The sequence below is a fragment of the Coturnix japonica genome, chromosome 4, assembly GCF_054131305.1.
Source record: "Coturnix japonica strain WE chromosome 4, WE-NBRP24, whole genome shotgun sequence".
NCBI lineage: Eukaryota > Metazoa > Chordata > Aves > Galliformes > Phasianidae > Coturnix > Coturnix japonica.
The window spans coordinates 8,567,803-8,592,792 of record NC_140666.1 but is presented as its reverse complement, the minus strand read 5'-3'; the positions used below and the strand labels follow the sequence as shown (position 1 = coordinate 8,592,792).

Genomic DNA, 24,990 nt, shown 5'->3' with positions numbered 1-24,990 from the left:
GGGGATCGTTGTGACCCCGGTCCAGAACATCCGGAATGCAAATCGGACGCATTCCCTCCTGTTGATAATTTGAAGGGAGCGGGAACGACAAATTTCTCTGTAGCCTACCGTGGTGTTTTAGCGCAGTGCAGAAAAGAAGCAATATTAAGGGGTGATGCTGAGACATTGCAAGCAATTCCTGTGTTGTATCAGCCGAATCAGGTCCCCCGTTGGGAATCCCTGCCTTATGAGGCAGTGAAAGAGCTAAGGAAGTCAGTGAGAACATACGGAGTGCCTTTACATACAATCTTTTGGTTTCAGTCGGTGATAGTTATGTTATGACCCCTCATGACTGGAAATTTGTGTTACGAATGATCCTCTCTCCCATGCAATACACCGTGTTCATGACTGAATACCAGGAACAGGCTGCTGTCCACGCCTTGAATAATTTGAACAGCCTAAATCATATTGGCCTAGAGGAACTCATGGGGGAAGGGGTCTGGGCAACACCTCAGGCACAGGCACAGCTGGACAGGCAATGCCTGGAGCAAGTTAAGACTTTAGTGTTGCGTGCTGTCTGTCGTGTACCTGATATTGATTCACCCGATGCTTCATTTACTTCAATTAAGCAAGGGGCTACTGCGTCTTACATTACATTTCTTGACCATTTACAAAATTCACTAGAGAGACAAGTAGAAAATGAAGCCGCCCGAAATGTCTTGCTTAAGCAATTAGCAGTAGAAAACACAAATGCAGTCTGTTGAAAGGTTTTACAGTCCCTAAAGAATGCAAACCCATCAATTACTGACTTGATTAAAGCCTGTCAAGATGTAGGCACAGAAAGTCATAAAATGGCCTTGCTAGCAGATTCACTGGCAACCTGACTTGATGCAGGGACAGCTCAAAAAGTGAAGTGTTACAATTGTGGGGAACCAGGTCACGTACAAAGGGACTGTAAAAAGCCCAAGTGAGCAAGTAAAAATGCTTCTGCTATTCCAACTCGTCCCTGTCCACGGTGCAGGAAGGGGCTACACTGGGCGAGAGACTGCCGATCCAAACTTCCTGTTGCTGCGCAGCCCTGCGATCTGCCGGGAAACGGCAAGAGGAGCGCGAGACCGCGCGCTATGACAGCAAATACGATTCCAACTCAGCCAGATGCTGTCTGGCTAGCTCACTCAGACCAGCCACCTCTGGCAACGCAGGAGTGGATTTGTCCACTGCCCAGTCAGTGACGCGGACTGATAGCACCGTGACTCTCATTCCAACAGGGGTAATGGGTCCCCTTGGGGATGGGCGTAGCACCCTCTTGTTAGGACGTTCTTCTGTTACAAGGGTGGGACTTTTTGCTTTACCTGGAGTTATAGATGCTGACCATACCAGGGAAATGAAGATAATGGCATGGACCCCCCCCCCCCCCCCCCCCCCCGTTTTATTCCAAAAGGCCAAAAAATAGCACAATTAGTCCCTTTTCATTCTATGACCTGGTATTAGAGATTGAACCGGTGGATTTGGGAGCACAGATAAACCTGTTGTGCTATGGACCATACAACTATCAAAAGACAAACCATGCTTAGTAAATGGCAGACAGTTATTAGGACTAGTGGATACTGGAAATGATGTTACCATCATTAAGTACAGTGATTGGCCCTCTGAATGGCCACTAAGATATTCTAATTCTGCTATTGTGGGGGTTGGGGGCCTACAGCAGCCAAAACAAAGTGCCTGAATTTTGCCTTTTGAAGGGCCTGATGGTCGCATTGCTCATGCTGCTCCTTACATTTTGCCAATTCCCTGTACTTTGTGGGGTCGTGATCTCTTAGGTCAGTGGAGTATGATTTTGCAGACAAATTTTCAGTGAGGGCCATTGATCGGCAGCAACCTATACCCTTAGCTTGGAAAACAGAACAACCTATTTGGGTAGATCAGTGGCCCTTAAAAAGGGAAAAGTTCCTGCACTTACATGAATTAGTTCAAGAACAGCTAGATGCTGGTCACATAGTGCCTACTACGAGCCCTTGGAATACTCCAGTTTTTGTTATCCTCAAGAAGAGTGGAAAATGGAGGCTCTTACAGGACTTGCATGCTATCAATGCAGTAATTGAGCCTATGGGAGCGTTGCAGCCTGGTCTTCCTTCACCCTCAATGTTACCCTCGGATTGGCCTATAGCAGTCATTGATGTAAAAGACTTTTTTACCATTCAGCTTCATCCAAAAGATGCGCCATGATTCGCTTTCTCAGTGCCTTCCATCAGCCTACAAAGCTCTGCTCAGCAGTATCATTGGACAGTATTACCACAAGGAATGCTTAATAGTCCAACAATATTTCAATTGACTGTAGCAAATGCATTGCAACCAGTTCAAAAGGCTAGACCTCATGTCCTTATTTATCATTACATGGATGATATTTTAATAGCAGCAGAACAAGAAGAGGGTCTAAAGGATGCTTTACTGCTCGTCTGGGAGGCAGTCTAATCTATTGGCTTACAAATAGCAGAAGAAAAAGTGCAACTTAGTTCTCCATGGAAATATCTAGGATGGAAAATTGCATCTCACACTATCCAGCCATAGATCCTCAAAATAGTACTTCATGTATGGACATTAAACGATCTGCAAAAGTTATTAGGAACCATCAATTGGTTGCGGCCACTTTTGGGAATTACTACTCAAGAGCTGCATCCTTTATTCAAACTACTCAAAGGAGACCCAGATCTAACTTCTAAAAGACAATTAACACCAGAAGCACAACAATGCTTAGACTCTGTAATAACATCAGTGCAAAATCGATATAGCCATTGTGTTTATCACTTCCAGTACATCTCATAATAATATCCAACTTCTATCAGCCATATGGCTTGTTATGTCAATGGGATACCTCAAGAAAGGATCCTCTCATTATCCTTGAATGGGTATTTTTACCACATACATTTTCAAAACGTATTACATCACGAGTGGAAATGTTTGCTATGCTAATACAGCGAGGTTGACATCGTCTGCAAATTCTACGAGCTCTTGACCCTGATTGCATATATGTACCCGCTACTAAAAAAGATTTAGATTGGATGCTTGCGCAGTCACTTGCTTTTCAGACTGCTATGGCAGACTATACCGGACAATTGCCCACCCATCCTCCCAAACATCAGTTACTGCATAATTTGGCTGATATCCCCCTTACTACTAATAGTTTACTTTCACATGTTCCAATACCTAATGCTGTTACTGTATTTACAGATGGCTCCAGCAAGACATACCAAGCAGTGGTTCTCTGGCGTGTGACTGCTACACGATGGCAGTCAGACGTAGATGTTGTTGATGGATCACCTCAAGTTGTAGAACTCGCTGCAGTAGCTCGAGCTTTCCAAATTTTTTCAGACCAAAAGCTTAATTTAATAACTGACTCTTTGTATGTTACAGGTATCATTCAGCGGATTGAAGGATCCTTTCTTAAGAAAGTTAATAACCCAGTTTTGTTTGTACAGCTCAAGCGAGTCTTGCATTATGTCTCTCACCGTACTCTTCCTCATTTTATTATGCACATTCAATTGCATACTACATTGCCTGGTCCTTTAGCTCAGGGCAACTGAAAGGCTGATCAAGCCACAGTTGCTTTTGCTACCCCTCAATTATTTGAGCAAGCATGATTCTCCCATCAATTTTTCCATCAGAACAGGAGAGCCTTACAAAAACAATTCCAATTGACAGTGGATCAAGCCCGTAACATTATTCTAACATGCCCAGACTGCCAGGCAATCGCCCCTTTGCCTCAAACTGGGACAAATCCACATGGCACAGCCCCTCTTCAACTGTGGCAGACAGATGTCACTCACATTCCTGAATTTGGCCGTCTAAAATATGCACATGTAACGATAGATACTCATTCTTCTTACATTCTTCTTATGCCACAGCACATACAGGTGAAAGCAGTTGTGACGCCCGTAAACACTGGTTATCTGCTTATGCTGCTATGGGAATCCCACATACTATAAAAACAGATAATGGGCCTGCGTATACCTCTAAGGCCACTCGAACTTTCCTTCAAGAATTGGTGGTTAGACATATTACAGGCATCCCTCATTCTCCCACTGGACAAGCTATCATTGAGCATACTCATCAAACATTGAAATCCGTTCTTATTAAACAAAAAAGGGGGAATACGGGAGACACACCACAAGAAAGATTTTGTAAGGCTTTGTTTGTGCTGAATTTTTTGAATCGTGATCATACAGATACAACTCGTGTGGATCGTCATTTTGGGGCCTCCCCAGTGCTCAAGGAATGGCCAATGGTTAACATTTGAAATATGGCCACAGGGCATTGGAAGGTCCCTTACCACTGATAACCTGGGGTCGTGGACATGCTTGTGTTTCTACAGGGACTGGCCCTACATGGGTTCCGGCACGATATGTTCGGCCTCATCTCAAGGCAGAAAATAGCATCCAGCCTTAATAATGACTGTGATTATATGCTTCTTATTTCATTGGTATTGCTTTGTAATTTGTTGTATTGCAAATAATAATTTTAGTAATGGTAGGATATAGTGGATAACTCTTCTGCGTTACTGGTACAAATTTAAGAATTAGAATTATTAAGCATTATCTAGATTATTGTGTGTTTTTCCTATTTTGGTAGTAGATCAAATATAAGTTAAATAGGATTTGTTGTTACCAATGCTGAAAACTACGGGAATAGCTCTTTTAATGTATTAGTAATGTTCAGTTATGATTTTATTAGCCTATCAACCAGTCTCTTTTTAGTTTGTAAAGACAAAACCCTGGAAAAGAATCCTGGACAAAGGGATGATTCTTAAATATAAAATGGTTAACTCTTTTTTCATCTCACTAATTGGAATTTTCAAAATATGACCATGCATCAATTGAAGCAAAGATGCTTGCTAAAATAGCTAACCTCAGTAGTTTATTCTGTTTTGCAAGCAGGTGTTCCACTTGGGCTCTGAACCACACACTGGCCATGCGGATGCAGCGTACAAATGGAAAATACCATTCAGACCCTGAGTAGGATAAGAGCAAGAGAGAATTCGTGGTGGGTGAGAAAGGGAAAGTGCACCTTGAAGCAGGGGATGCCCTGCTGGCACTGCCTATCGCATCCATCGCCAACATGATCCTTCTCTCTCCTTTTATGCAGTTTTCTGCCTCTCCAGGGACAATAAGTAATAGTGTGCAAGCTTAGGGAGTATTTGCTTCCTGATAATGGGATGGTCTAAAATGGATAACATGAAATTGAAGTCTTTTTCTAACCCATTTCAGATTAACACAGAATTGGATTCTCAGGAATTCTTTTCCAGGTTGTAGGAACTTAGGCCACAGGCAAAATGCATCTGATATTTTAGTGGATTAAACCGTATTTCTTGTCATTTGCCTTATCTCCTTTTTCATTTTTAGAGTATTGTCAATCAAGGCCTTGATTGAGTTATAATGATTATGTTATTAATATAATTAGCGTTATTATTTTATAGCATAGTATGGTAGCAGTTTGTGAATAAACAAAAAAGGGGAAATTGTGGGAATACAAGAAAAGCTGTTCAGAGCAGCAGCTGTGGAGCAAGATAAACAGCATGAAAACCAAGGACACCTCTGGAAGGAGAAGGAGGGACTCACAGCTCTGATTGGATACGTGCCTGCATGGACACTTGCAAAGTGTTTTGTAGAATGCTTTGTTGACATGTAAAGGTGGTTGGGAAAGTTCTAAGGGCAGATGGGAAAGTTAGAAAACAAAAACTTGTGAAGGTATGTAAGGGATGTGAGAACTTGTAATAAACGATTTGGATCATTCACATCTGAGTCCGTGCCTCAAACGCTGCAACTTAACATACTGCATTATTGAGCATTGCAAGATGTTGGAACACAGCTAACAGACGCATCTTCTCAATGAAGAGCCACTACAGCGAGATGTATGAAGTCTGAAGCCAGGTTACAAGTAACAGCTTCCCAGGTCAGCTAATGTGAGAAAGAGGGGAATTAATTCAGTTTTGTATCTCAGGCTGCCTGGTAGTTCCACTTCTAAAGATAGACTAGGAAGATCATAGAATCGCAGAACATCCTTTGAAGTGACCCACAGGGATTGCCGAGTCCAAGACCTGGCTCCACCCAATATTCAAACCCTGAATCTGAGAGCAGTGTCTAAATGCTCCTTGAGCTCTGGCAGCTTGGGACCACAAACTCCACCCTGGGAGGTCTGTTTCATGCCTGAATACCCTCAGGTAAAGAACCCTTTCCTTAATACCCAACCCTGATGCAGCTTCACACCATTTTGGAGTCTCCGGATTGTCCAGAAGTGTAAGTGAGAAGGTATTGCCCACCCAGAAGCAAGCGCAGTAGATGTTAGAACTCCATCTGTGAGAACTGCATTCACAGATCAGCATGCTTTCTCTAGAAGAATGCAGTACAGTAGTGTTCAAGGAGACATTACAGTTCATCTAGTCTTGTGTTCGGGTTTGTTTGAATCCTGGAAGAAACGAGGAAGACTGTCCTACAAAAGCTGTATCCATGCCAAATCCAAAACAGATTTCAGTAGTTTTCATTGCTCCACACTATACATTTTGTTTCAGGCAAGTTCAAGATTCTCCTACAGTAGCAAATCTGAGTACCAACAAATTTTGATGAGATCTTTGCCTTATTTTACAGTGCAGCAAGTAGGAGCACGAGGTTATGTGAAGACCCTCTTAGCAACCACATGGAAAGCAGACACAAACTAAGATCAAACAGTTAATTAGCAGAAAGTTGGCAGTGGCTGTCCTCCAATCATTACTGGGCCCAGTCCTTCAAAACTTAGGAAACACAAATAGAATGCAAGCTAGGGCAAAGTAGCTGTGAAACAAATGAGTTTGAAATCAATGGTACAGGGCCAGACCCAGACAGACCCAAGTTTGAGACATACAACAATGCCAAGGCCGGCTACCCTCTTACCAGCTCATCTGTTGCTAGATCCCTTGAGGGCCTGGGCACAGCCCTACACACCAGGTATTCCATTGGCAAATTCCTGAAACAGTTTTTCTTCCTCCTAAAACTTAGACTCAGGCTGACCTTCTAGGGACCACGTGTCAGACGTCTAACTAGGAAGCACATTGCTAGACTCAAAGCAAGCTTTCAACAATCATCCAGACACCATCTGCTGAATTTATCTAAACTTTATTGGCACTGTAGGAAGAACAGGGTATGGATTTTAACAACTCCTCCAAACAGGGGGGAAGGGGGGGAAAAAAAAAAAAAAAAAAGCCTTGATATAACAGGTCTCTTTGCAGATAACCAGATGGATCCATGAATTACTCCATAACCCCAAGAAAACGTGTTTTATTATAATCAAGTAAAAAGGCTGGTAAAAAAAAATAATAATTTACAGCAACAACAACAAAAAAAAAAAAAAAAAAAAAAAGACAGAAAGATAAAAGAAGCCAGGCAAACATTTGATAAGGTATTTCTTCTCACCTCCCTCCACCACCATGAGGAGTAGTTATCCATTTCAGCTGGGACATGGAAAGGAAGAAAAAACAAATCTAAAAAATAAAAAAAAAAAAAAAAAAAAAAGCCTACAAATCTCACTGCAATACCGAAAACTTCTTACATTAGTTTTCTTGCAAAATATCATTTCTTTATAATATAGTATACATTTCCAAGGGGAGGGGATCATTAACACATCCACCATCCCCATGACTAATATTTTCTAATTGTGCATAGCTAGAAGTATTGAAATCAAATATCATTAGATACCACTGAAATATAATACTGCTTAAAAAGAAGGCATAGCTGAAACAACTACAAAGAGTGAGGTCAAGTCACTGGCACAGGCTGTTCTATTCCCATTTTGGACCATCTGGAACAAGAACAATTTAAGAGAAAATCCAAACCCTATAAACTTGATATGCCAGCATTGTAACACATGAGTTCAGCAATGTTATGTGACACATCAAAGCACAAAGATTCATTGCTTTATTATATGAACACATGTTTCAGGCAATATAGATCAGATTGTTAGGAAACTGTTTTAATGTAATAAGGGCTTTATTTCCCTGCAAATACACCAGTAGTTGCCATGGACAGAGCAGAAGTGCTGAGAACCAGCTTTAAAGCACCAGAAGAGAAGTGTAATGGTTGTCTGCTCCACCAGTAATGAAGCTCACATAGAGTCAGTGCCAACAACCCTTCAGTACAGAAACATGTAAATCAGTTCTGACAAGCTTAACTGCAGTCTTTCATTTACGACTTTCAAAGCACTGAAGCATGTGGTTTTGGTCAGCCAAAAGCTTCCTGCATTCCCATGTTCTGTCCAGGAGGGTAAAGGGGGCTCTGGATGTTCAAAGTAACACACTAAACTTCTAACTGTGGTTTGGTTGATTGTTGTTTGCATGGATTTACATGTAGACTTGTATTGCTCCCAAAAAAACCATAACACTGGTGAGGTTGCTTCAGCAGCCCAAGGAATTGCTGAGGAAATACTGCAGTTTGTTAACACTGATGTGGACATTTCTTTTTTTGGCACACTCTTCCTTTGCTTATAATAATAGTAGCTGAAAATAGTTTAGCAGTCAGATGTGAATCACCAGGAGCAGTGATACCATACAGACAAAGAGAGCATCCACAAAACTAAGATTTAGAATCACATTAGGAAAAATAAAAATAAAGAATCATAGGCTAGCCCAATGGCTTCCTTTAGGAACAAGTCATTCCAAGGAGGACAAAGCAAATGAGGACACCATTGTAGAGGGAATCCATTGTTAAGAGGCCTCTTCTAAAGGTCTACATTTCCTTCCTTCTATGAAGGATCAAGGCAAAAAACACTAAATTCAACCCTGAGCAAACATGGCTGTTCCCTCCCCAGAAATGACAAGGACAACTCTGGGTAGCTGCAGCATGAGTAGGAATGGATAGGAAGTGATTACAACAATTGACACAGCCACCCGCGTCCTGCTTTTAAGAAATGGAACCCTCTGAACAAGAAACTACAAAGGGGCAAAGCATCCTTCTGGAGAAAAACACACACACGCTTGAGCCAGGAATCTGGCAAAATGTTACTGAAGATTAAGGCAACAAAATTAGACAAATCTCATGACCCTCTCCCCTCAAATGCTGCTGGAAGCCAGGAAGACTCAGCTGCAGCTTTGTTTCTATATGATCCAGATACAAAACAGTTTTGGTCCTCAGCTGTTTATCACCGTTTATGAACGTATCTATTTTAGACAAAGACTGAGCTAAGTCTGTATAGTCATAAGGCACCAATGATTACATGCTAAAAAGGCCTCATGGAAAAAATTGAAATCACCCCACCTGACTTGAAATGCAAAAGAAATACGGTTACAGGAGTTTTCAGTTGTTTACATTTCTGCTTACCCCTTACCATTTTTAGTGGTGACCTCAAGATGAAAGGCAATGTTCTCTAGCTATCTCTGCCTCACTAGTTATATTCAAGTTAGACAAAATGACAGCAAACAAAGTCATGTACCCAGAGGAGAACTTATTCTGGAAAGCCTGGAAGTCAAGGCTCCAATATAACCCACATCAATGAAGATATTTCAGAGGCTTCCATGTGATTAGGAAATTTCATGTTTCATCTTTAAAGAATAAAAGGTAACATCAGCAGGAATGCCACAGATTCTGTTTGGTCTGCTTACATTTGAAGGACAAAAGCTTTGGCCTTTTAGAAAGTCCACATTCTACCTCCAACCCTTCTTCCCAGGTTCTCCATCTCAACTACATGATTCAGACCCTTAGTGATGTCAGAAATGTAGATCCTGGCCTCGAAGCTTAATACTGAAGCTTGTGCAAGTTAGTAGGAAGGCACAATGTTAAACTGTTAGCACTTCATATAGTTCAGTGAAAGTATCTGCTGGCCTCCCTACTCAATGGGAGACAACAGCTATATAGCCATTTCAGTAAGCAAAACAAACCAAATGCAGTAAGACTTTACCCAAAGACATAGAATTTCAGATTTGCCCTAATACAAATTTGCTTTCCCAAGCTACCCCAGGAACAGGCAAATGTCATTCTTTCTTCAGTTGCCGAACTCCAGCATTTACCAAAAACTCTATAAATAAGACCATGATCGCTCTTCTGTAGTGGTTCCAGTGCAGCACGATTACAAGTGAATAATGGGAGAGGATGAGAAAGAAGGGAGAAGGGACTGCAGAGCAGCAAGTGCAGGGGAGAGTTTACATGGACTCAAATTCATCAATGCGCTGCTTGGTGTTGCCCTGCCGAATTTGACGGAGGGTCTTGTACTTGTCTCGGCCCAGTCGCATGTTCTCAGCATGGATCATATCATTGGCCGTCTTCTTGGTTTCATCCCGAGCATTTGCCAACTCTGAGGAAAGAGCCTAGTGAAGGGAACAAAGACAGCAATGGGTTAGCCAAGCCAGAACCTCAGTGCCAGACAAGGAGGTTCCCTGTTAATCCTCCTACACAGGAAAAAGATAAGGTCAACTGTATGCTGTCTTGGGTAACCTACTCCAGCTGAGCCTTCCTGAGCAGAATAGTGAGACTAGATGATCTCAAGAGATCCTTTCCAACCTGAACAATCCTGTGGGAGTTGCAAATATCTTCTGTATTTGAAAATAGAAAATTTCAGGTGCTTCCACCTTACTTATCTTTCTCTAGCACAGTAAGAATGACTGTCACTGATTTACTTCAGAGGAAGGAGAAAGTCCAGCAGAGAAATACCTAAAGAATTCAAGATTGCCGTGCAGAAATTGAGCAATTCTGACACAGAAGAAATGTAGCATGCATGACAAAGGACACCTCTGTCACTCTACCTGTATGTGACTAACACAGCATTATGTAGAGTAAGCAAAGTCTGTTCCAAGCTATGCAGCCAGCAGACATTTTAAAAAGCTACAAAAAACAAGTTACCACCACATTCTAAGCATCAATACCAGAAGAGTGGAATTCCTTATGGGAAGGAGGAGGAAATGCAACATTGCTGCCCCCATGCTGAGCTGTAGCAGGTTACTGTCTGAATGGATTGCACTGCAAAATGCTGACAAGGCAGTTACTGTCAGTTGTAGGGTAAGAATTCAACCAGGCCCTTCAATTCATTTCAGCCAGTCTCTGAACAGCTGTCAGGTGGCTGGCAAGACTCGCACAAGCATACTGTATCTCACAGATGTTGCTTCTTGGCATTGCTTGAAAAGATTTTGCTATTTCCAATAAAATAGAATTGAACTGGAGACAAGTTCTGCTCCTTTCCCTAATGGCAAGCAGCAATCCAATAAAGTCATGATCACCTTCCCTCACTCACCATTCACCACTCCCTTTTTTTCCCCCCTTCCTTTTTAAGCAATACCTGTAAAACCTCACAGTCACAACAGTGACAAAAAGAACAGCAGCAATGCTGTTACACATACACTCTCTGCTGTGAACTTCTTACCTTCAAGTGTTTCTGCACTCGTTCATTTTTCTCTGCTTCAGTGGTACGCTGCTCCTCACTGCGGTCCTTGATGGTGGCCTCTGATCGAAGCTCAGCACTGGCTTCTGCTGCATTTTCATCCTGCTCATCATCATGCTCATTCTCAGAGTGCATCGGCTCAGTGACATGAGGAGTGCTCATGGCAGTCTTCAACTCCTCTTTGGTCTTTTCTAGGTCCTCCTGCACCATTTGTGCCTGCAGTAAGAAATACAACACTTAGTGCAACTCAAGTGTGAGTAACTTCTTGCAGAAGTGCACAAAAACACTACTTGAGAGCCCTACATCTCTTGCACACGGAAGTGGTTTATTCCAATGCTACTCAATCACAATCACTCGCAACATTTTCTGCTAGTTTACACATCAGATATTTTAGGAATGGAAAGTGACGTATAGGCCTAATCAAACTATTTCAATCTAGATTTAGAATATGGCACTCATTTTGAAAAAAAAAAAAAAAAAAAAAAAAAAGCTGCATATTTGCAACAGCCTCAGCTTGCAGATACTTTGTTTAGTGCAGTATTCTAGTGCAGTAGTTTAGGTCACAAAACAAATGAAGGTTAACTCCACAAAAATTACTGCTGCCAGTTCAGATTCTGCTTTACCTTCTGCTGCCACTCCTGGGCCTCGCTCTCTTTCTTCTGCCTGGCCAATTCCAGCTGCGTGATCCTAGCTGTGAGTTCTGCCATTTCAGCAGCCTGCAAAGGAAAGACTTTTAGTGGGGACAAAACAGAAGTACTTGCTAAACGAAGCGTAAGTCTGAGATCCAAATAAAAGCAGCAGTTTTAATATCTTTCTTGTAAGGATAAAGCCTATCTGTATACTTCAGTCCCACTGATATCTACATGATGCAAAGGGAAAAAAAAGGGAAGGGTTTTGTTGAGGGTCTTTTCCTCCTCCAAGCAGAGCGACAGTATTCACATCTTTGAACTCAATCCAAGGAAAGCAATTAATGAGTTCTACACGCTGTTCTCAGCATCAGATACTGTTGTAAGCAAGAAAAATCACAGGTTTCAATCTACTGTACAAATGGATACAGACACACATATTTAGATATAAGTTCATCGTCTTTAGTGTTTATCCTTAAGAACTAAACTATACTTCATCACACTTATAGCCTAGTTTGTTCTATGACCTTAGAAAGACCGCTACAATGTCACTGTTTGCCCTGCCAGATTTTCAACTCAACAGCTGGTGGGTACTAACCAGCTGTTCCTGTGTCTTTTGTTGATCATGGGATGCTTTCAGCAGGGCCTCCTTTGCCTCTTCTGCATCTCTACGTTCTTTAGCCAGTTTTTCTGCCTCCTCCTGAGCTCGTTTTCTCTCCTGTTCCAGCTCCATGGCTCTGCGGGTCTGTTCTTCCAGTTCTGAAGGAACAGCAGAATATATTTGAAGAGAATTCAAGAAAAAAAAAAAAAAAAAAAAAAGACATCCTTAAAGACAGAAAAGCATGCTGCATTTTCACTGGGCACTGCATAGTAACGCTGGCCAAGCAACTAGATTGTATGAGCCAGAGTACAGGCTAATGTGACCCTTGCTACACTTTCTGACACTTTCCTCTACAGATGTGCTAAGACAAAGCTTCCAGATGGCATATGGACAACTGGAAGATGCCAGAAAGTCAGTTTGGCTGCCACCTCTTTAATATAAGCCATACTTCAGCATCTTTAGAGTTGCATTCAGCTTTAGAAGGCTAAACTAGGGCCCTGACACATTGGTTAGCACACAATACTGGAATCTGAACGGATCAGAGATGCTCCTAGCTTCACTATTTGAATCCTTCTCATTCAGACTACCCAGACCGTGCATCTAATGGAATACCGGAGTTTTTCATATTACCTTGCTGAGCTTTCTTGGTTTGCTCCTCAATTTGCTTAAGTTTTTCCATCAGCTCCTCCTTCTCACGTTCAATCTTCTCTTTCTCTTTTTCTGCCAATTCCCTCTTCTTCTTCTCATTCTCCAGCAGGGCTCTGATGACGGGGAAGGTCATAATGTAATTTTTAATTAACAGCTACTCAGTCTGTAGTGCTTCTTAGTGAAACTATAAGCACACAAGAGGAGTGCACCAGATCACTCAGCTGATGATTTTTACTCCACATGTGCTCCTTTTAAAGTGAAGGAACAAAAAGCTCTCTCTGCTGGCATTCACCTTAATGGAAGGTCAAAATAGTAATACTACTAACAGAAAGATCCATATATCAAGATCCAGATTACTCCTTTCAAATAGACGGGCACACGTTTAATTCCAAGGAAGTGGTCATGAACCACACCTGTGATGAGCGATACTTCCATCATCTCATTAGATATACTGAGGCAGAAAGAAGTCTACCCTGTTCTTGGCTCAAGCAGGTTAGCAGGAGTGTTGTCAGCACTTCTATCTAGCACATGATGCTACTGTGGAGTGACCAGCCTAGTTCACGTTACTCAGAAACTTGCACAAACCTCTCCATCTGTTTCTGATGCTTTTCTTCCCGAGCCTGCGCTTTCATCTGCTGCACCTCAATGGTATCTGGTTTACGTCTGCGCATGTAGAGCTCATGGTTTCCCATACAAAGTGCCAAGATCCGTTTGTTAATCCGTAACCGAGGGGCATAGAATACAAAGTCCTTGGAACAAGGAAAAGGCAGCATTAAAATTGTTCCTTCAGCATAGTAAAGCCCCTATGAATGCAATACATACCAAAACTCTCAGTTTTCTAATACTGCTAGCCAGCATTTCTGATAAGTGTCTAATTCATTGCTGGTAGCAGTCAGACCACCATCTTTCAGGAGTTAATTTCAAGCTGATTAATTAACACGGAGCAGAATTGCCCAACTCCTTGTTACAGCATACTTGGTATCATTGTAAAGCATTCGTAGTACACAGGGTATGTAGCAACTTGGCTCTATTGTTTCATTACAAATACAATCATGTTTACAAGGGACACTGAGGCTACATCTTCCTCCGCCTTTATTACCACTTTGTTCTTTAAGTCTGGTTGTCACATCATGTGTAAGTTTTCTTATGCCATAGAGTGTTAAATATTATGACCTAAGGAAAAATAGCTTAATACTGTTCAAACAAGAACAGCAGCAGGAAAATGCTTCCAAGCAGCCAAAAAACAAGAATGACCAGAAGAACAGAAGGTATCAGCTGACACAGGTTATTAACAGGCCTTAAGGAGTAAATCAAATTAAATATTGTTCATCAAAAAAAAAAAAAAAAAGTGAGGAAAAAATGCTCCCAGTGCACCCTACAAAATGGTGTGAAGCTTCAGCTCCAAATGAGAAAAAAAAAACATGGTGAAAGATAATTCCACGCTGCTAATGTCAATGGAAGCATACAACAGTTAGCACGGGTGCTTCAGAGCCCCAGTCGTATCAGAGAATTGGAATGGTCACAGAAAACCTAAGCAAAAATCCTCTCTCCCCACTGATTTTAGATAGCATAAGGTTACACTGAACAAACACCTCCCTTCCCAGCCAGAACCAGTCTCCATCTATCCCTTTACTGCTGTTCAATACATTCTGGGCATACTACTTAAGCAACTGCTGATGTTATTGATAAAAATATTATTTACAACTAATAAAATGAAAGTAAAACCACAGACAACTAATCATTCATTTTAAATGATCCAGTAGCAATGGGACAAGGGGGAATGGCTTTAAACTAAAAGAGAGAAGATTTGGTTTAGATGTTAGAGGGAAATCCTTTTACTTAGAGGGTGGTGAAGCCCTGACACAGACTGACCAGGAAAGTGTGGGTGCCTCATCCCTGGAGGCCAGGATGAATGGAGCCTGGGCAGCCTGATCTGAGTGGGGGAAGCAAACTTGATCACACAAGCTGGGGTGGAATTGGATGACCTTTAAGGTCCATTCCAAACTAAATCATTCTACAATTCAGCTAAAAAGAAACTGAAAGTTCAAAAGCTTTAATATGGAAGCTGTTGCTTACTGGTGCTTTCTTGTCAATAGGCTTGATTACAAACTTCTTGTCATTGAAAGAAATATTTCTGATCTCACTCCAAGGGAATCCAATTTTTGGTGTTAGCCTGCAGAAGTAGAAAACAGAGGGGATAAAAGATCCAAGTCACTTCAAATTAACTACAATGTAAAGCTCAAAATTCTGAAATCCTGCTCCTGTGATATTTCAGTACTCTCGGGTTGATTGGAATAAGCAAATAGAATTGGCCAGAACATTTGATTAAATGGAAAACAGCTGAAGAATGCATCCACTTCAGGAAGACAAAGGATACAGGTAAAACTAGATTTGACAGTGTCTTATGGGTTTTGCTCCTAAGCAGCACATTTTATGGTGCATCATGGCAAAAATGCAACCAAGAACAACACATAAGAAGAAGAGTTTAGTATAAAAGCAAAATTCCATAACAGATTAACAGATTACTTTTAACTACTTTTAGACTGGAAAGGAGATGAAGGCAGTGATGAGAAGACTGGATTTATTACCTGTCATTCTGCTCATAAATGTTGAGTCCAAGAGCATCTACGCCTAGCCAGAGTTCAGAGCCCTTTTTGTTCTTAATGCTGAAGTAGTTCACACCATACATTTCCAAATCCTGTGCAATTTTCAGGTACTCCAAGACAGCATCTTCTCTGTATCATGCAAAAAGAAAGCAGATATTCTTTCTTCAGTCAATAAGCCATTTGATCAAGAAGGCATCTTCACAGATAGAGGAGCAATAGACTGGGAAAGGTTCCAAGAATCATCCTTGAAGATAACAGTGAACAAGCTCTGCAAGTTCAGTTTTGTTTTTACTAACATCAGCCAGTTGTTACTAGCAAAGTCAGAGGCACATTGGCCTAGTTACTCTCACTAGAATAACCTGATGAATGCTAACTCATCCTGGAGCAAGCTACAGATTTACTGTGCGACTTCATACATTATACACTAGCATATCACTAGCATATATCATGCTATCTTAAATTCAGCATTTTCACATGCATCAGTTACCTAATCATTCCTCGATGTTCCTCATGCCACACCTGGATCCTCTCCTCCCACTGGTCCTTGTTAAGCTTGTGCTGCTCCAGAACTCTAGAAAAAAAAACATTCAACTTTTGAGACCAGCCACTGCATTTACGCACACACCACCATAACAGAACAACACTTCATTAAATACTCCATGGAAATCATAGCTCTCAACACAAAAAATATTCCAAGAAATGGTTTTATAATAAGGGTAGGCAGAGACATATACCAGTACACTATTCAAGGCTTCTGACAAACAACAAGCTGTATTCAGCTATGTTTCTCCTTGTACCATTACATTTTCAGGTTTTTTTTTGGAACTTCTCCAACTACTTCTAATTACAATTTCCTCAGTAGCACTAAGATCTTTCAGAGAGGCACCAGGCTATATTTTATTCTGAATGCTCTGGCTAAGACTCCAAAAAAAAAAAAAAAAAAAATTCCAAACTTTTTAGAGCAAAGTTGTTCTAAAATGGACCAAATTCACATACCTCTGTGGGAGCAGTTTGTCACTAGCAAGGTAACCAGACTTGTGCACCTCTTTATTGAAGTCTCCATACTTTGACTGGACAGCATAGGAAGCCAGGAGGACAGCTGTTTCTGGAGGACAATAAATGTCATCATTCAGAATTGCCTCCTTCACTTGAAGGAAGAATAGGCGCTGTGTGATGTCCTGGATCAGCTCTTCTGCCACATCTTCTGGGTAGAACTTGGCTCGGAATTTGAAAAGAAGAGGGCTTTCCTTGCGTACATCCTGTGCTGTTACCTGGAGCAACAGAGTTATGAGATTTTATAGCTAACGTATCAAATGAAAGTGAGCAGGGTTAATGGACAGGAAAAGAAGACAAGCATACATTAGAAATAAGACCCTTTTGCAACACGGATACGGATGGGCAAGATGCTCACATGAGCATCACCAGGTGGTTAACAGATCTTGCAGGCTGGGGAAAACTGACTGTATGGTAGGAAATAGTCATGTGCGACCTGGGAAGAATACAAGGATGCTGTCCAGACATGCACAGATGAGATCAGGAAGGCCAGTTCACAGACAGAATTGAACAAAGGGTACGGAAAAATAACAAGAGACAACTGTCAAAGAGAGTGTATCCCCTCTGATAAATGAGAAGGAAGAAGTGGCAACAGACATGAGAAGGCTGAGATACTCAAAAGGTTCTTGGCCTCAGTCTTCACAGAATCACAGAATTGCAGGGGTTGGAAGGGATCTCAAGAGATCATCTATTCTAACCCCCCCTCCCAGCACTGAAGCAAGTTCCCTACAACAGGTCATATAGGTAGGCACCCAGCCTACCTGAATATCTCTGCAAAAGGAGGTTCCACAATGTCTCTGGACAACCTGCTCCAGTGCTCTGCCATCCCTATCATAAAGTTCTTCTGCATGTTTGTGTGGAACTCCCTATGTCTCCACAGTCTTCCCACAACTCTCATGTGATTGAAGCTCTAGGTGAGAGTTGGAGGACTAAAATTCCTCCTGTCGTAGCCTAAGAGCAAGTTTGAGACTGCCTGATGAGACTAATGTGTACAGGTCTATGGAGCCCAATGACATACATCCCAGGATCCTGATGGAACAGAACACAAAGGCTGAAAGCTAATTGTAAGGAAGGGACACCATCCAAAATGACCCGGCCAAGCTTGAGAAGTGGGGCCATGTAAAGCTAATGACGTTCAACAAGGTCAGGTGCATGATATCATCCTTGGACTGGGGCAGTCCCAGTCTGGACAATAGACTGGGAGAATAACTTATTGATAGCAGCCCCACAGAAGAGGGCTTGGGGCATTTAGTGGAAAAGCTTGACATGAGCCAACAGTGGGTGCAGAAGTCCAATGGTATCCTGGGCTCCACCAAAAGGGGCAGGGGCATCAGTGTTAAGGAGGGGATTACCCCTGTCTGCTCTGTCCTCTTGAGGCCCCATCTGGACTACTGTGTCCAGGTCTGGGGCCCCCAGCACAACAACGGAGCTACTGGAGAAGGTTCAGAAGAGGGCGACAGAGATTATCAGAGGACTGAAGCATCTTTCGCAACCTCTTGGTTGAGGAAGATAAGCTTGTTCAGTCTGAAGAAGAGAAAGCTTTGGGGAGACCTTACTGCAGCCTTCCAGTACTTAAGGGGAGCTTATAAATAGTCATTCTCTCTCCTGTTTATGTGGTCCAACAGGACAAGAGGAAATGGTTTTAAAATAAATGAGGAGAGATTTAGATTAGACTAGGAGGTTTTATTTTAGTTTGTTTTGTTTTTTTTCTTTTTAAACGCAGAATATGGTGAGGCACCAGCAGCCTAGAAGAGTTGTGGGTAACCCATCCCTGGAGGTGACCAAATCCAGCCTGATCTGGTAAGTGGCAATCTTGCTTAAGGCAAGAGTTGGAACTAGAGGATTTCTAAGGTCCCTCCCATGCCATTCTGTGACTCTAACAATCAAAGGAAGATGGTATCTACCCACAAATCTTGCTGTAACTTCATGTGTGTGGAGAACAGATCCCTTATAGAAGTACAGAGACTGTCCCTGCCCTCCAAGAGAAGGGAACCCCAGACAAATGAGAGCTTGAAGCAAACATACATACCTTTTTATTTAATTTGAGCCAAGTTGAGAATCCCTTTGTGTCTTGATACTGGAGTCCAAAGAACCAGACTTCTCTGAGACCAATAGTCTTGACGACCTGGAATAAAGATGATTAGCAAGAGCCATAGCCAGACAGGCTAATCTTAATGGTAGCAGAAAACCTGCCAGATGTAAGATCAGATGAGCACAGAGACAAGCAGTGCCCTAGTATTCTGCCACCCCTGACACTGTGCTCATACACAGATAAGAGCATCTGAGGATTCCCATGTGGAAAACACATGGATCTGTCTCCCCCGTATCCTTAAGATCTGTTACCACTTAAAATTGGATACTGCCTTTATCAGCCACTTACAAGCCAACTTTTCTAGCCAAAATACAATGCAATGGATCTGACAGGTGCAGCAGGTAAGAGCCTCCACAGGAAATATCCATGCTGGTATAGAAGCTCTCTTAGTCATGTCCCTAGCAGGCCACAAGTGCTAGATAAATAAGAGTTATGGCAGCTTTACAAACATACTGTAACAAAAGAAAAGAGCATCATGAGGGAGGGCAATATATTGCTGGTAGAAAGGAGAGAGAAGTTGTTTTTATAAAGCAAGTTCACCAGTATGAGGCCACTGCTTTGTGCTCCAACAAGTCTGAGACACACATGCCATAGGGTTCATTCAGTCTAAAAACTGAAATTCCTTCATGTCCTTCCTGGACACCCTGGGGCTGATCTTATACCTGCAAATAGGGCAATTACCTTTAACCTCTGCTGCTAGACAAAGGAGGAAGAAGGATAAAACACTAATCTTTAAGTCTAACACTACCTGGAAAACTGCTTTTCAACACTATCCACCTCTGTTCCTGCTCATTTCCTCCTGCAGAGGCTAAAGGATTTGACAAATAGTTGAGGTAGATTTAGTAACGCCTTGTCCATGTTTTTACACTGTGTCTCTCTAATCCTCCGTTTTCTTTAAAGTTACTTCCTTGCTGATTCCTAAATATGTGCTCTGTTTTCTTTTATGTGGAATCCAGATTTGTTGAGCCACAACACTAAGGACACAGAGTTCCTGAAAACATGCTACTAGTTCTATTATTTATGGCTTGGATCAGACATTGCTGATGGCTTTACAGAAGTAGCATTACAGCAGAAAAAAAAAAAAACCAAAAAAAACCACAAAGAGAGCTTTCAGAGACATGCTATTAGAAACACACACATACAGACAACCTACGAAAGGCCACAGAGTCTATATACATGATTCTTCAAGTCCATGAAATTACTCAGCCTGCCTTTGCTTGAATATGGAGAGCTGGCCCAAATAATGTGGTAAACTAAGAAGAATGTAGATCTGATAAGCCTTCATTTACACATGTCACATAGCAGGACACATCCAGCTAAGGTGGCTTTCAAAGAAGCATTAGATTTTGCTGAATATATCGAAAATGCTTGACAGAAAGAGAGGAAGAAAGGCTGTCCTAGAGCCTAAGGAAAGCTTTGTTCTCTGCAGTATTCACATTTTAATGGCATGGAGGCTCACCCCCGCTGCTGCGTGTGTCTGCTTGCCTCACTTTCATTTGTCTGCAGCTTAAGCCTGGGAATTCAACAAGCTGAACTGCCAGCAAGGAACTGAATGGCATCACACTGAGGCCCCGTACAAAAGGACTTTTATTCCACAGCATAAGTCTGCACAGCAATTGCAATGACAACAATGGTCTGGACACAGGAGAGGGGTAGACAGCACAGCACACAACCTCACAGCCCCAGTCAGCTACTAAATCGAACTAAGATGCATTGCAATTCCTCCTCTAGGAATTACGTGAAATATAAAGCAAAGCACATGGTGGCTTGTTAGTCTGAGAATGGAACTGGACCATTCAGCCTTCATCCTGAAAGTGAAGATAGATTATGGTAGCCTCTATGAAGTGACAGTCCATTCTACCTCAACTTAAACAGGATATTTGGTTCTATCTGGGAAGCAAAACTGCCTTTTTCAGGTCTGCATGGCCTTTCTGACCTCCCCCTCTGCATGTACCAGTTTCCTGCCCAGCTACCGTTCTTGCCATTAAGAGCTGTCCCACAGTAGAAGAAAGGCCACAAGTAGACCTCTTCAATGTAGATTTTAGCATCAAGATGACTCTTCAAGATTGCCCTAATTCTCAGACTAGGGAAATCATCTGGAGAAGAGGAGGCTCAGAGACCTTACAGCTCTCTACCTGAAGGTAGAAAGTACCTGAAAGGAGATTGTGTTGAGGTGTGTGGGTGGTCAGCCTCTTCTATAACATAAGTAGCAACAGGACTAGAGAGAACGTCCTCAAGTTGCACCAGGGGTGGCTCAGGCTGGATATTAGGAAAAAGTTCTTCTCTAAAAGAGTGGTCATGCACAGGATCAGGCTCTGTCCAGGGAACTGGTTGAGTTATCATCTCTGAAGGTGTTCAAGAAACATTTAGATGGTGCTCTAAGGAACATGGTTTAGTAGTGAAATATTAGTGGTAGATAGACAGCTGGACTAGATGATTTTTGAGGTCTTCCCCAACCTTGGTGATTCTGTGTAATACACTACACATGCAAACAAGTGCAGATCCATCATGAAAGCAATATCTACACAAAGATAAAAGCAAAGTACTCAAGCAGAAAAGACATTTCAAGTTCCTGCTTCAAAAAAGAAAGCATCACAGGGTATTCCACAACACTACATATGTCCTGAACATTACCTATTGTGCTGTCTAAAGATGAAATGGCCATAAGAGGGATGTCAAGCATTTTTGAAACATCTACTTGCAAACAACATTGCTGGACTAGCAATGACGTGGTGCCACATCTGCAGTTTAATATGCCATAGATTATCTATTCAATGTAGTAAAAGAGGCACTTTGCAGATAAATGTCATTTAATTATCCTGCATTCACTGGCACTGAAAACCTCTAAGCCACTGCACAAGTGTCCTTCCTTGATTAGGCCATGGATTAGACAATGCAAAAGATCCCCATCAGGCCCAGGCATTATTTAGTTTTATTTCCTGCAATGATTATGACTGGGTAAGCCTTCTCTCAATTACTTCTCAAGACTGGATACAGCATTGGCTCAGCTAGTATTCAGGCACATCATGTCCAAAATGAAGCATGAGTACAAAAGAGTAGAAATAAGAATGGAATTCGCAGTAGGAAAAAGAAAAAAAAGAAACACAACAAATATCTCTTCTTAGTTCAATTACAGAACCAGGTTTCCCAGAGAGTCCAGCACTATTACGTATTCATCTCAGAAGCACTCTCTCCACCTCTTATAGAGGTAGTACTTCTAAAGTATAAGCGGGCCTTACCAGAACTTCTGATAATATAATCCAAGCAACTTCCTGAAATCTAGACCAGGCCAAGTGAATGGTGCTATGTGCGCTAGCTGAGCCTTCTCTTAATAATATGCAAAAAACTCAGCAAATCTGAGAGGGGAAGAGAGCAATGGCACTTTGACTAAGATTAGCCACAAAGCTTTGAGTCACTTATCCTCTAAAGAAGCAAATGGAGACACTACATTACTGTTTGCTTCAGATGTTGACCTCATGCCCAGGAAAGCATACATGGAAGGCCAACCACTTTCTTTCACAATCTGAAGTAATATAAAGTTTTTCTAGTGTCACTTCCCTCCTTAACCCGTGACTTGACTTCACAGCTCTTAACTGGACAGCTGTTGCCTTCAAAGAGATGGTGTTTTATCTTACTCTAAAGGTTTATTCTGGTGTGACATGCTGAAGTCACTATCTCTTGGATTCTATGTCTAAAAGCTAGTAGTGGAAAGTCTGAAGTTTATGTGGACAACTACAGGCTCAGGGAGCACAAAGCAAGTCATTGAGAAGAAAATCTGAAGTCAGGGAGGTAGAGTTCATTGTAGGATGGAAAAAAGTACTGACTAAACAGTTTAGATACCACTACTCAATTGTTTAAACAAACAAACAAAAAAACAAACTGATGTAAGGCCTATCAATTGGGTACACCCATCTATCATACTAACCACTCAATAGATCTAGTAATGCAGACAGCTAAGATGCCTCTACAAGAAGCTAGAAGAAATAAGAGGATTTCAAGGGATAAAGAACAAGAAACCACAAGTATCCAAGATCAAAAGTATCAGGAAAAAAAAAGCATTTGAAAAGCTGCCACGTGCAGCTGATTGGGTACATGGAAGAAGGGAGTATGCTTTCATATGACAGATGTGCTCACAATAGTCAAAGATTTCAAGTCAGAGCCCATACTCATCCTTCACAGAACTACTGGTAATCCTGATGAGTTGGTAAGCACTGCAATTCAGCAACTGACACTAAGAGGCACATAAGCGAAGCTGCTGAAGACAAGCTTGTATAGTCCTTCTGTCTCATCTAACACAGGTTTTGCCAGTGTAAGCTTCTTAATACTACAACTATACAGTTATAAGCATTGGGAGCAGGGTGATATAGGTAGATCTCCAGTACAAATCATGATGCTACTACCCTATATGTCAGTTCACAAGGATTTTTCTGCTCTAAGGTATCTGACTATAGAAGATAAAGTATAAAAGTTTATACTTTTTTTTAAATTTACTTTGGAATTTAACCAAGCCTGAAAGAAGAAAATAGCAGCATCCCTGCTTCAAGTTCATTCACCTAATAGTGTGGAACTTTCTCTTTAGATTCAAACTGCTCTTCCCCATGAAGCTGTCACCTAGGCATTAGCTTTCAAGAAGTACTTTTAATCCTATTCAGAATAGGTCATAGCTACTTTAGGATAATAGATATATTTATTCTACCTTTAGATGCAGCAAGTGGAATCAAATGCTACCTAAACACTGTTGAACAAAGCCAGCAGTGCGCACTGAGACAGCCGTGCAGCTAAAAACCTTGGTAAAACTTATTCGCTTTTTGCCTAATTCAGAACTGACAACTTACTCATAATGAAAGGGCACTCTGGGGCGAAAATGTTCAGGATATAAATTTTTCTGTGAAAGAGTTGAAGCTGGGAGGTCAATGTGCTGCAGTAGCAAAAACATAAGGTTGCTTTGTAGAGAAACTCTCTACCCTCAAAAAAAACCAAACAAAAACAAACCCTGATGATGGCAGATACTTCTTCCACATTCAGCATCACGCGCAAAACCTAGATTAGCAATTTCAGAAACACACCATAGTTTAAGGGAGCTAGGAAATTAACACTCACTTTGTTCTTATAGATCGCAGTATGAGACCAAAGATCACCTTCTTATAGAAATTGAGAGTGAACAGGTATTAGTCAGACAACAATCACTGCCTAGATCCCATTAGTAGAGTCAGCAGGGAAAACAGTTCTGGACTAACCGTTCAAATGAACTAAACTACACAAATAGCTCAGCCATTCTAAACTATGAGATAGATGCCAGATGAAAGTATAGAAAAAACTGAAGAGGACAAGCCAGAATTGGATAAGCTACAAGATTGCGTTTTGCCTAAATTCTCTTAAGAGTGAAGAGGTATTGGTTTTAAAGAGCAATGAAGAAAGGTAATGGGAGTAAAGCAGACCACTGGATTAAAGGTGAACTAAATGAAAGCAAGAACACAACATATAACGAAGGAAAGGAAGGTTTATTCAGAAGTAAGAAAGCTACAGTATACAAGCACTTGCTCCCTTATCCCCAGGATTTTTAGCCTCCTTTATGCACAAGTCTGACTGTGGACAAATTCTCTTTTGCACATGCAGCTGTTCACAAGAGTGAAATCAATTACTAAGAAAGGAAAAGTTCCCACACATGAAAAATGATCACAAAGCTTCACAAACACAGACAAGACGTTGAAGTCCAAGTTTCACATCACAATTCCATTTCATACTAAATGTCCAATGAGGCAAAAGCTACAGATGATCTAGAGCAGACTAAAAAAATTATGCATGAATTTAAAGGACTACTGACTTCAGCAGCAACACTTCTTAGTACCTGGTGCTTTGCTTCATTTACAGAATGACAAAAAAAAAAAAAAAAAAAAAAAAAAAAAAATCAGTTCTCATTTTGAAGAATTTAGGAGTATATCATGTCAGCTTTAACAGAATAAGGTTTTGTAAACTAAATAGTGAAGCTCCACATGG

General features: G+C 41.4%; 1 protein-coding gene across 3 annotated transcripts in view; it reads right to left on the bottom strand.

The window, feature by feature from the left end:
• Positions 1-7,105: 7,105 nt before the first annotated feature.
• Positions 7,106-24,990, bottom strand: part of MSN (moesin) — a 37,610-nt gene continuing 19,725 nt past the window's right edge. For all 3 annotated transcript variants that reach the window (XM_015860091.2, XM_015860090.3, XM_085544386.1), the window contains 11 exons: positions 18,931-19,026; positions 16,845-17,119; positions 16,336-16,419; positions 15,831-15,977; positions 15,319-15,415; positions 13,828-13,991; positions 13,225-13,355; positions 12,592-12,752; positions 11,991-12,083; positions 11,350-11,583; positions 7,106-10,300 (listed from right to left, as the gene is read on the bottom strand). In XM_015860091.2, coding sequence (XP_015715577.2) covers positions 10,136-10,300; positions 11,350-11,583; positions 11,991-12,083; positions 12,592-12,752; positions 13,225-13,355; positions 13,828-13,991; positions 15,319-15,415; positions 15,831-15,977; positions 16,336-16,419; positions 16,845-17,119; positions 18,931-19,026 — 1,647 coding nt within the window. In that variant the 3' untranslated portion in view covers positions 7,106-10,135. The remainder of the gene's footprint in view (positions 10,301-11,349; positions 11,584-11,990; positions 12,084-12,591; positions 12,753-13,224; positions 13,356-13,827; positions 13,992-15,318; positions 15,416-15,830; positions 15,978-16,335; positions 16,420-16,844; positions 17,120-18,930; positions 19,027-24,990) is intronic.